At 44.0% G+C, this 12,976-nt stretch overlaps 1 protein-coding gene across 7 annotated transcripts in view; it reads right to left on the bottom strand.

Annotated features, from left to right (window-relative positions):
- Window positions 1-12,976, bottom strand: part of FANCC (FA complementation group C) — a 256,029-nt gene that overhangs the window by 26,421 nt on the left and 216,632 nt on the right. For all 7 annotated transcript variants that reach the window (XR_006889046.1, XM_046664110.1, XM_046664113.1 and 4 more), the window contains 3 exons: window positions 8,061-8,113; window positions 6,641-6,740; window positions 757-832 (listed from right to left, as the gene is read on the bottom strand). Coding sequence is in view for 6 of the 7 variants with exons in the window: in XM_046664110.1 (XP_046520066.1) it covers window positions 757-832; window positions 6,641-6,740; window positions 8,061-8,113 (229 nt within the window). In the remaining variant the exon portion in view is untranslated. The remainder of the gene's footprint in view (window positions 1-756; window positions 833-6,640; window positions 6,741-8,060; window positions 8,114-12,976) is intronic.

Here is a 12,976-nt window from a genome sequence, read left to right as displayed (position 1 = left end):
ATGTCATCTTGCTCTTCCCTCTCCTCCTTCCTTCCACGTCAGGTAGAGTGCCTCCGTCTACGGCAGAGTCTGTGCTTGTGTCCATGTGGCTCTTTACAGACTTCAGGCTTCAGAGGGAAAGGATGACTTTATTATCTATTTCCGAAATGTTCCTTCAACACAAGCTCGCAGGCATGTTAACAGGTCAACACCAGTTGAATTAAGGATGGAACGATTGCTTCCCCAAGTGGATCTGGCCTTTGGAAGGCTGGCAGATGCCATCAGAGAAGGCTGTGGTCTAACATACTTATTGAACTCTTTCAAAAGCCTTCCCTTGGCTTGGTTAGGAGAAATTTCCCCTAAATTTCTTTGGCTTCATTCATCATTTTATGTTTTCTTCTGCAATAAGGGGCACAGAGTAGAAAGAATGAAACACAAATAAATGTACTGTTTTACTCTAATTCAGCCAGGTCTTAGCCTATTCCTGGCATCCAGGTAGACCTGGCTGGCCCCAGCAGAGGCCTTGTGTTATCTGGAGCAGACTATCAAAACCTAACTAGAGGCATTTTTTTTTTCCTTTTGTGTGATTATAACTGGAAAGTCAAGCAAATGCTCATTTCAAAATCCACAGAATGTGAGGCGTGAGAGCTAGAAGGATGTTAGAGATGACCATTCCACTTCCCCTGTTTCACAGACCAGGGACTGGGAGGGAGGGGTAGGATTTGTCAGTACTCTTCCCCAGAATTATTTAATACAGGCAGAACCAACCTCACATACCTTTCGGGTGTTGGAGTAGCGCCGTGACAAGAGATGGCGAAGCATAAGGAAAGTAGGTCCTCAGGGCAAACTTAAACTACAATAGAACAGAAAGTTCAAAATAGCATGGACATTAGGATTAGAAAGGGTGCTAAGAAAATACAAATGCTTGCATCATCTGCCAAAAAACCCCCAATACTACTAACAGGGTCAGAGTGTTTTCTTAAACACTTATTTTTTAAAAAGATGTTTTCAACAACTTCGTAAATATGTTCCAGAAAGAAGAACCTTTTAAAAACCACCTTTTGGAATTTCAGGAAAATGAAGTTATACTCTTGATGTCCTTACGTCAATTCTTTACCTTCCATGAACCTGACTGCACACATACATCTTCCCTGTAAGTGAGAGTTCCCAAGGCAGCTGTGCGATGCGAGCTGCTCCAGCATGGGCTCTGAGCAACAGCTGCAGTGGGAAACAACAGCACTGCTCACAGCAGTCTGAGCGTCAAAGTGCCCTCAGAAGGCACAGACGCTTTCAAGCGCTTTAGTAAAAACTTGAGGTAAGATCTAGAAACAGTGGAGCACACAGGTTTAAGTGTAAAGCCCAAACTTGATAAGTTTTGGTAGATATGTAAATCCATGTGACTACCCCCCAATCAAGACACAGAACAATTCTCTCACCTCGAAAAGTTCCCCTGTGGCTCCACTCTACCACGGCAGCCAATATACTGACTTCAGCAAGACCGATTAGCTTCGCTTATCCTTGAATTTCATATAAATAGAACCATAGAGTATGTATTCTTTTGTGTCTGGCTTCTTTGGCTTGAGGGTTTTTTTTTTGAGATTCATCCATGTTATTGTGTATAAGTAGTTCACTCTTTTTTTATTGCTTAGAAATAGTCATTATATGAATATACCATAAGCCATTTATTCATTCTCCTATTGATGGACATTTGGGTTGTTTCCATTTTGAGGCTATTGTGAATAAAGCTGCAATTAGCATTCATATTTACATCTTTCTGTGGGCATGTGCTTTCAGTTTTCTTGGGTAAATACTATAGGAATGGAATTACTGGATGATGGAACAGACGCTTGTTTAACTTTATGAGAAACTGCTATCTAGTTTTCCAAAGTGATCGTACCATTTCACACTCCCACCGCAATTGATGAGAATTCTAGTTGCTCCACACACTCACAAACACTTGGTATTGTGAATCTTATTAATTTGAGCCATTCTAGTGGGTGTGAAACGTTGCTTCCTCATGGCTTTACTATGCATTTTCCTGATGGCAAATGATGTTGAACAATTTTTATGTGTTTATTGCCAACTTATATATCTTTTTTGAAGTGTGTATTTAAGTCTTTTTTGTCTATTTTTTAAAACTGAGTTGTTTCTTAGGTAGTTGTAAGAGAACTTCATATATTCTGGACACAAGTTCTCTGTCAGATACATGCATTGAAAATATTCTCTCCCAGCTGGTGGCTTGCTTTTTCCTTTTTGCAACAATGTCTATCAAAGAATAAAAGTTTTTAATTCTGGTGAAGTCTAATTTATCCATTTTTCTCCTACAGTTAGTGCTTTTTTGCATCCCTTCTAAGAAATCTTAGGTTCTACCAATGTCAAAAAGATATTCGTGGGGCCGGCCCAGTGGCAGAGTGGTTAAGTGTGCACGCTCAGCTTCGGCAGCCCAGGGTTCGCAGGTTCGGATCCTGGGTGCAGACCTCACACCACTTGTCAAGCCACGCTGTGGCAGCATCCCACATAAAACAGAGGAAGACTGGCAGGGATGTTAGCTCAGGGCGAGTCTTCCTCACACACACACACACATAGATCCTCTCCTACGTTTTCTACTAGGAGCTTTACAGTTTCAGCATTTATGTTGAAGTCTATGATCCATTCAAATTAATGTTTGTGTTTCGTAAGTAGAGGTTCATTTTTTCCTGTATGGATATCCAGTTGTTTCAGCACCATCCATGGAAGAATTTCCTTTCTCCCTTGAATTGCCTTGGCATCTCTGTCAAAAACCAATCGGCCACAGACATAGCGGATGGACTACACATGGTTATCTGGATCTAGATATACTTCCGGACTCTATTCTGTTCCACTGATTTATGTCTTGCTGCCAAGACCTCACCGCCTTAATTCCTCTAGCTTCAAGTCTGGAAATCAGGGAGTGTGAGTCCTCGGATTGGTTTTTTTTTTTTTGCTTTTGTTTTTCAAAATTGTTCCGGCTATTGTAGGTCCTTTGCATTTCAACATAAGTTTTAGAATCAGCTTGTTAATTTCCACTTTGAAAAGTCTGCTGGGATTTTGACCGGGATCAATAGATCAATTTGGGGAGAAGAGGCATCTTAATAATTACAAATATGGTTTCCCTCTTCACATATTTAAGTTTTCCTTAGTTTTGTTCAGCAATGTTGCACAGTTTTCAGTGTGGAGGCCTTATACACCTTTTGTTAAATTCACTCCTAAGTATTTTATATGTGACTGTGGATTTGTTTCTTTCTCTTTTTACTTCTATCAGTTTTTGCTTCATGTATTTTGCAACTCTGTTGCACATATCCATTTATAATTGGTATTTCTCTTGGTGACCTGGCCATTTTGCCATTATGGAATGTCCCTCTATCTCTGGTCAAACTCCTTGTCTTTTTTTTTTTTTTTGAGGAAGATTAGCCCTGAGCTGTCTACTGCCGGTCCTCCTCTTTTTGCTGAGGAAGACTGGCCCTGAGCTAACATCCATGCCCATCTTTCTCTACTTTATACATGGGACGCCTACCACAGCATGGCTTTTGCCAAGCGGTGCCACACCCGGCACCCAGGATCCCAACTGGTGAACCCCAGGTGCCGAGAAGCGGAACGTGCGCAGTTAACCACTGTGCCACTGGGCCAGCCCCAAACTCCTTGTCTTGAAGTCTATTCCATGTGCTGCTAGTAGAGCCACACCAGCTTTCTGGTGCTGATTATTTGCATAGCATATCTCTTTCCCTCCTTGCACTTTAATTGATCTGTGTCTTTATCATTAGAATAGGTCTCTTGAAAACACCATATAGGTGGGTCTTGTTTTTTTATCTAGTCTGACATTTTTGCCTTTTTACTAGTATATTTGGTTAATTTTCATTATTAATGTACTTGTGGCACATTTGGATTTAGGTCTATCTTTTGACATTCGTTTCCTTTTGTCCCGTCTATTTTCCGTTCCTCTGACAGCCCACAGCTCTGTCTCCTGACACCTCAAGTCAATCAGATTGTGCCTGGAGTACGGCCACCCCAGCCTTCACTCAACCTCCCTTGACCCTCACACGAGAGCCCCCGGGGGAAAGTTAGGAGAAGACCCAATGTGGTCTCCTTTTTCAAGGCGGGAATCCCCTCCAGGTACTATCGCTTTGTCGGTTGCTCTACAGCACCTTCAAATAGTTTTAAAAAGTATTTTGCTCAGAGTGTACAGTCCTCACCCGCGGGAGACTGAGTCCAGTGCATTATCATGCTCTGCCCCTAGAACCTGAACTCATGTGCTGTTTGTACTGAGCCATTATGCAAGTTCCGAAAAAGTGGCTTGTCATGACAACCATAAGTTTTTTGCCTACTAGTTTGACTGGCACATTGACGCAGCTGCAGTGTGCTCTCCAAATAAAACAAGGGTGAGAGGAAAGGCTAAAAAGAGGATGAGCAGCACTGAAGATAAACATTTCTGACAACGGGAAAGAATGTGGATAAATGGGATTTCTCATAAACTGCTGGGGGAATGTAAATTGGCACAAACACGTATGAAAACAATTTGGCAGTAACTACAGAAGCTAAACCTTTGCATGCCTAATAACCACCCTAAGCATATATCCTAGAATGTTTAGAGCAACACTGTTTCTAAAAGAAAACAAAATCTGGAAAAAGCCCCAGTGCTCACCCCCGGAAAATGGCTACACTGCGGCACACTTTCCCAACAGAGCAACAGCCCGCGAAGCTACACACAACACAGCAAAATCTTGGTAACATGCTGAGCGGAAAAGCAAGGCTCAAAGACTGCAGACAGTATGCTCCTCTTGTTTGCTGTTTGTTTTATAAAGTGCAAAAACAAGCACAAGTAAAGAAAACATGGTTTAGGAAATCACGTATATATACAATCAAGCTATTTTCAGAAAAAGCAAAGGAATGATAAACATAAATTCAAGACAGTGGTTCCCTCGGGGGAGAAAGGCAGGGCTGTAGGACAGAGGACGACCACGTGAATACAAGTGAGTTCATTTTATTAAGAATAAATATATGAATGAATGAATGAAATAGAAAAGAAGGTCATGCCTCGACCAAATAGGACACAGGGCATCGTACATCAAGGATTATGATTAATCTAAACATGGGCCCTCGGGAAGGCAGGGGATCAGTGAGGAGAGCGGCCATCAGTTAGAAAGGCAGGCCATCAGTAACAGCCTGAGAAGAGAAACGGCACGTGTCTAGGAAGGCACTGCGAGGGAAGAGGCTATCGCTCTCATATTCTGAGCCCAAGGTGAGGGGCGATGAGTTTGTTTCTTTTTGGATCCCTGCCCTGCCTTCCACCAGGACCCAGCGTATGCCCCCCACACCACCAGACACACGTAGCCTGGGCAGGGTGCTATTCCAAAGTGAAAGCGACTGCAGCTCCAGTGCAAATCCATAGTGCCAAGGCCAACACGGCGACTCAGGAGCACGGCAGACAGGAAAACCGGACTCAAACTAACACTATAGAGCAACACTTCTTTCACCAGCGTCCTCCACCCCAACCTAGGCGTGTTCCAGGAGTCAAAGGGAGAGGTTTTCTAGATGCTGGCTCCTAATTGGGAATATAAAGAATGTACAGGGAGGATAAAAGATATTTATAATTACATCTCAAAATAAGTATAAGGGCCAGCCATTGCCTCTCAGCAGAGCTCTCCTCCCAAATTCCAGGCTGGGTACCATTGATAACTCTGTTTGTCTACAGTCTAGTTAACTTCCCTAGGGAAAGAGAGGGTGGGAAAAAATACATCATAAATATTTATCATTGCCTTAAAAGCAGAAGCATCTGCTCAAACCTGTGGGGTTTCTTTGGCGTAGGGGTATGGGATTAGTAGAGCTGAGCATCACAGCGCTGCTCTCCTGAGTCCAATTCCGGAAAGCATCACAAGGGACCACAGGGTACCTCACAGGAAGCTGCAGTGGACCCGGGCACTAGACCAGGAAAAGCACCACAGAAATGGTAGGCCTGTGGCCATTAGCAGTAAAGGCCAGTCAAACGCCCGAAGGCGAAAGCTCTCTGGTAGAAAAGGTCCCCGTGGCACATGGCACGCCTGCCAATGGGATCCCGCAGCGTGAGTCTTCCCGCAGGCCCCAGGCCTGGCTTCCTGCTTACTGACTGTGTCCAGTGGACACCTCTTGGTCACTGCCATTCCCAGCTCCTCCTCTACAGTTATTCAAATCTTTCCTTGTCACTCTCACTATCTCCTTTCTCTCCAGGAATCTGACTCACATTGGGGTCTCTGATAGGAAAGGAAACTCTAATAATTAAGAATGTCCAGTATTGCTTTGTAAGGAGCGGCATTTCCTTCTTAGCACACGCCACAAGGACTCCAGAAGACCTATCATTGGCTTAGGAGCAACAGAGTCTGGCTCAACAGACAGGATACAACACAGGCCTGGAAAATTCATCCTCCATGTCACGCTGGCATGACAGAGTTCTCTGATACAAGAGTGGGTACCAGGGCACAGGGCCGGCAAGAACTATTTTCAATTAAAATGGTTTTACCTTTGCTGAGGCATTCATTTGGAAACTTTCTTCATGAGCAAAACAGTCTATCAAAATCACAGAAAATAAAGTGCTCCTTTCTGGTGATTAGCCAAAGACTCTTAAAAGTCTTTTTTCCTTTGGGAAATGAATAATATATGCAACATAACAGACCTGCTTGTTTTCTTTTTCCAGAGCTTCTAAGAAGCACCGTGTAAACACTTGAATGGTGGCCAGGATTTCTGGGGCTCCATCAGTTTCCAGGAGTGCGTACCTGAGCAACGCAAAGTCAGATCACAACACATTTAATGATTAATCTGCAAACACGTGAACCTGAAGTGTGAAAGGGAAGAGTGGAAACCTTCTTTCTGTGCCACAAGCTTCAGCAGTACCTCGACTCATCAGACTTCAGTCCTTGTGTGAAAACACGAGAAATTGGTCACTCGTTTTCTAAATATTTTCTAAAATTGCCATGTGCAGAGTACCCTTTCTTGGTTTTTAAATTATTAAGCACTGTGTATCCCTTCCACACAGGCCTGAATGCTCTTTACAAATATTTGCACACCGTATGCTCAGATATGCAACACCAACAGACCTTTTGCTTTTTTAAACAGAAAGAGAGCTGCCCAAGGGCATAAAATGGCTCAGTCAAAGCGGGGGAAGAACATGCGTGGACCTGGTTTGGTTTCCATGCATTTTCATACAATTAACTTTTCTTTATGTTTAAACAAAAAAATCACCTCAAATTTTGCTAAGCTTAAACTAAAAGCAGCAGCCTGACTTCCTTCTATGCTCATTTAGTTTAAAGTTAGTATGTTTCAAGACCAAGCCAAGTGCTAGGTTATTTGCTGTTGTAAAAATTCCTCTCCCCAGCGTCTGCTGTCTGCCTAGGGGCCTCTCCTCTGAGTGTGAGGAGGCTGGGGGTGGACGGGGGGGGGTACCCCGGCTGAAACAGCACCCAGGAACCCAGGAAGGAGGCTGGAAACATTCCCCGAGTGACGAGCTCCCCAAGAGGGTCCAGTCTCCACTAAGTCCAGCCATAACCCGTCCTGGTGTCCACTGGTCTTCTTTTCTCTCACCACCTGTAAATCCAACACATTTCCCAAGGAGTACTCATATTTACAAAATAAAAATTAATGTGTTGTAAGATAACACAACATAGTTGATTGTGCCTTTCAGAAGAGCTAAGAACAGATTTATTTATTTATTTTTCTGAGTCTTCCTTAGCTTTAAAATCCTTTAAAAAGATTGGTCAGCCCTCATGTGGTGAAGGGAGTACACTGCTACCCTATATTTTGAGCTGAGAAAAATCCTACATGAATATTTAATGATTTAATATCTAGTCCAACTCTGTTTTTCTACCATTATTATTAGAATTTTAGAAGGTTAAAAAAAGAAGCTATCTTAATTCTTAGGCATTGGCTTTTAAATATATACTGACATTTATATTTTACCAAAAAGCTTAGAGGGGTAAGATAAAATCACAAGCTAATTTCTTCATGGTACAGCCAGAGACTACCACAGAATTTTTTCCTCATATTTGTAAACTGAGCATTTTTAGATGAATTACTAGCAGAAACAGCACAACGTTTACCTGAATGTTTCGTCAACAATTCTGAATATGGCAGGGTGGCAGGCGGCTTCAGGCTGTGAAGGAGGAGATCATGAGAAATTAAAATATCAGAAGCATTTCACCAACAGCAACTTGCTGCTATCAGGCAAATGAGTTGTCCAAAAGTGCTGGTGTCTAGAAAACAGGCATATTCCTTTGGGTTAGAAAAAAGAGTCACCAGTGCGTGGGAGAAGCCAAGTGCCCAAGCCCGAGCGCCCGAGCCCGAGCGGTCCTCGTGGGGCAGGGCTCACAGACAAGCTTTACTTCCTCTCCACACTCCTGTGTGTTCCACAGTTTCTGAAACAAGCCCATCGGATCCAGAAAAAAGATTTAGTAAGTATCATGGAAAATTAAAAATACACCTTCAACCAGCACCCTGCAGTGAAGACGCAGGGTCTGCCTGTGTGGCTAGTCTTCCGTCATGTGCCCGTGTGCCTGAGCTCCTCACACGGCCCAGAATGGCCTCCAGCTCAGCTCTGGGCCGCTCTCTTTTCACTCTTGGCGCACTGGGTAACGAGTACATAATAACTTAGAGTCATTGTTGAGGAAAGCAGTGACGACTACGTGCTGGACTAAACACCAGGTCTTCGTGCACTACAAAGTCAGAGCTTAAGTTATTTAGGATAAAAAGAAGGTTGATGAAAAGAATAAAGACACCATCATCTTGAACAAAGAAAGTGATCTAATTTATCCTGAGAAAGTTTTTTTTTTTGACAGTTTTTGATGGTTTCAATCTGCAGAAGCAGATCTCCGGCAGCCTGGGTGGGGCTTCGGAGGGCCTGATCCAGGCTCCCCATCTTCTGGCCAGAGTGCGACCCATGAGACAAAGCCAGACGAAAATGCCATTTACACTCTAAAACAGGCATTTTATGGTAGTATCCAAATGTGAATGGAATAGGTTCTGTGGAGAATTTTTCTAGTCATATTGCACCTAATATGACTAGCTTTGGGAAACACTTTTTCATAGCACCCTCAATAAGAAAAAAGAAAAAAGGATATGCTTTGCCTCTCAAGTTTTCTGGACCACACTGAAGAACGGGACCCCTCCCGACAGACTTTCTTCTCCTCTCTTGTTTGTGCCAGCACTTCGAGTAGCAACACTGAGCGTGTGCCACCTAGCGTTCAGACACTGCCACTACAGAAGGCTGTGACGAGAGCACAGCCACCTGTTAAAATGGTAGCATGACTTCCTTTTAACTGTGAAGAGGGAGCTGTGTGATGTGCAAGTCACAAACCTCTACTCTTTAAGCAGAGTAATCCACGCTCCCTAATCCTTCAGTGGTGTGCAGTTTTACCTAAAAGAAACCAACGAAAAATCCTCACTGATAGATTCGTTACGCACTCAGGAGAGCAATTTGGCAGAACTGCAGTTCAACAGAAGAGAGGCAGGTTACGTCTAGGTTTCGATCTCAGGCGAGTCAGTTAATCTCCCTACTTCTCAGCCTCATTGTAAATAATAGCAGTTATTAAGAGCTCACTGGATATATGCCCAGAAAATACCATAAAACTTTCTACATATTTATAAGGGAAAAATCAAATGAGAAGCGAAAAGCAAACTGCATATCTTGAAGAAGTGTAATTCATCAAATTTGCCAGAACAGTTTTTCAAAGTTTCATACATAGTCTCTTGAATAAGAGTAGTTAAGGCCAAACAACACTGCCACACGCCCATGGGCAGACACACAGAACATGAAAATGTACAATAGGAAGCCAAAATTGAAAACGGTAAAACAAAACCATTCATTCTGTTCTAAATGGCCTAACTACCCCAGAGCCACTCTATAAATTTGATACTGTTAGAAAATCATTCAATATTAATTATGGCGATTTCCGAATGCCAAAGAAAAGGATGATCCAATGTGTAGAATGGGGCTACCATGAACATCAAGGGGGGAGTGAGAAAGTCTCACTCAACTTGTTGAAAGAGGACTAGAGCTGGACAGATTTTTCTTTCATACAGTATTTTCCAGCAAAACAGCTCAACCCGCTGTTTTCGACGTCTCAGCCCTGGGTGCAGCCTGCTTGCGCTCTCCACGTCAACGAGCTCTCCTCTGACCGCCTGCTGCCCAAGTGCTTGAGACCTTTGGTTGCTCCCAGCCTGCTTTCACAATGGTTTTAGCTTTAGAACAGGTAAGATGCCAGGAGCTAGGGAACCCTTCTGAGACAGCAACAGCAGATTTGGGTTTTAAGCTGGTCTCCTGTGCCCCCCCAGAGCTGTGAACAGCTTTCTCACCCGCAGCCCTTACTGATGGTTTTAAAATGAGCCTCTTCACACTTCCTGAGCACATAATTTCAGGGTCAGTGCGTCCCCTCGTCCCCTCGTGAAGCCTGGAGCGCTCACAGGCCAGGCATGTGTCCCAGTGACGTTGAATCACAAAGGCAAACTGAAGCTGCTTTTCTTATCAAGGGAATGTTGCCGATAGAATTAAAGTCTTAATTACGCTTCTTTGGAAGCCATAAATTTCCCCCCTAAAGAAGAGGCAAACATTTAACCCCTCCGTGTCCTGTTTTATCTGTAAAACAGGACCCTCCAGTAACATAGCACAGGCCACTCTGCCAGCAGAGCTCCAGGCCCAGCTCTGATGCCCCACAATCTGGGCAATTATCTTTTCAGTAAAAATGAGGAAAAGAAAAGGAAATCTCTCTTGGGTTCCATCTGTTTGTCTGTTTTTCTCCATCCTACCAAAATCTGTTCCTTCTCAAGCTCTCCTCTTCTCCATCTGGCCATGTACAGATTATTTCAAGTCTAGGGAAACCATACCATCAGGAGACCATAACATGAGTTCCGCCCTTCTTCCCCCCTCTCACGCTGCCCCAGTCCTTTCACTGAATGTCGGAGGATGAACGGAGACGATGATGGAGAGCTCCAGACTCTGGCCTCCTTTTCTCATGGCCCAGATTGTTCTGTTGGGTGTGCATCTCCTGCCCTTATCCCATGGCTACCCAGGACTGTACTGTTGATCTCCTCTCTGCCAAGAACAGCTCATTCCCATCCTTCAAGAAAATAAGAGAAGACAAAGTCAACACAGAAGAAATGCACAGTGGCCGTGTCCTCCAGGCCTGCGTTATGGGGAGAGGCCAGCTTGTCACTCTGTACCATGAATGGTACAGCACTGATGCTGGCTCTCTGCCCTGATGTCTAATCTGTTATTTTCATCTGGATTCATCAATGATTACAAGCCACTTGCCACTTGAAAGAGGCCTGAGAACAGGGAAGAACAGAATTCTGAGCAAGAAATTTTTCCTTTTTTTTTTAAATCATTTTCTGATTCTGTGTGTGTGAGAATATAAGGAAAGGCAGAGAAAGAGAGAAAATATAAACTAGAAAGGGAAATTATACTGTGATTTGAGGTAATTCACAGACAAAAGTGAATGCTTCACAAAAAATAAAAAGGCAGTGAAGAAACAGAAAAAAAATTCTCAAGTCTTTTTCATTTATCAACCTTCATAGTAATATATTTTCTCCTAAAAAATAAAGAGGGGGATTGCAGCCGAGAGATAAGAAGCTGAAGTTCAGTAAGCCTGGAACAGATTCTCCGTCATAGTCTATTTTGATGTGGCTCAAATACTTGACTGAGGAGCAGTCATTCTTCTTTAAAGGAAGGGCTGCGGGCGGCCTTCCCTGCAGGTCGCCTAGCGTGCGTGCAGCCCCTTCCAGACCGCTGTGCCCTCGACAGGTGCCAGCCCTGCACCAACATATGTCTATAAATTGCAGGGCGACTATATTCGTTTAAAAAACCTTTCTTTTTAGAAAAAGGATTCTTCATAAGATAGATTTCAACAGTAAACTCCTTTACTGAGTTCAAAACCAATTTGTTTTCTTAAAAATCTACTTATATAAAAATCCTTCATATTTATCATGCAAAATAAGGCACTTTCATAAATATGTATTTTTTATTATGCCATTTTCTTCTTGTCTACTTTCTAAATACTAGACATAAGACTGTAAACATCCCTTTTACATTTTAGAATCTATTTTGTTTCAAAACATTCAAATTTCTTTCAACCAATTTGAGCTGGGAAAAATCATTCTTTTTAATCTTTACCAGACGTTGTTTACACCACAGGCAATTTTTTTCAGCCCTCCATAACGCAATTATTGTTTAGCTAGTGATAAATCTGTCATTTCTCGGCTTTAAAAATAAAAAGAACAACTTCGGCGCCCAACGGAGCGGCGCGTTTCAAGCTTGCCGCGCTCGAGCGGGCAGCGGCGCGGCGCGCGGGCCGGGGGCGCCCGGGGTGGCGGCGCGGGCGGCGGCTCCTCTCCGCGGGCTGCCGCCCCTCGCTCGGCCTCAGAGCGCCGTGAGCCCAGGCGCCGGGGCCCCGCTGCTGTTTGCCTTTTTCTCTCTCCCCTCTCTCCGCCCGGTTGCGAAGCGGGGCACGCACAACGGGGAAAAGAGAGCCGGGCCTCCCCTCCCGGACATGCGGGGGCATCTGGCGCCCCCCCGAGGCCGGCGCGGGGAAGTGCAGCTGCCGACCGAGAAGCGGCTCTCCGCAGGGGCGCTTTTACCCCACCGCTAAGTTACCTGCTTCAGCTTTGTTCAATTACATGCATCACATTTAAGGGTTCACAAGAGAAATGCTTAAAAGGCTGGTAATGAAAACGAGGAAAAGAAAACCCTAGAACATCAGTAAGAAGTTATTCAGGCACAGAAACCTGGCATCATCCAGGACTTGGAGTTAATTCTTAGGATAATCTTTACTAAATGGGCATTGTGTTTGGAATTCTGCGTAAAGGATGTTTCTCTTCCTTTTGAAGGGGCTGCGGCTGACTCTTGTGGAGGAAGGAGAGGACCCAAACCATCCCACCTCCGGAGGCCACGGAGGACGCTGAGGCACCTGCCTGGCGTTCATTCTTACACTCTCATCAGATCAAGAACAATTTTCCCCCCAGCTTT

The sequence above is a fragment of the Equus quagga genome, chromosome 6, assembly GCF_021613505.1.
Source record: "Equus quagga isolate Etosha38 chromosome 6, UCLA_HA_Equagga_1.0, whole genome shotgun sequence".
In the NCBI taxonomy this organism is placed as follows: Eukaryota; Metazoa; Chordata; class Mammalia; order Perissodactyla; family Equidae; genus Equus; species Equus quagga.
This window is presented reverse-complemented; position numbering and strand designations above follow the sequence as displayed.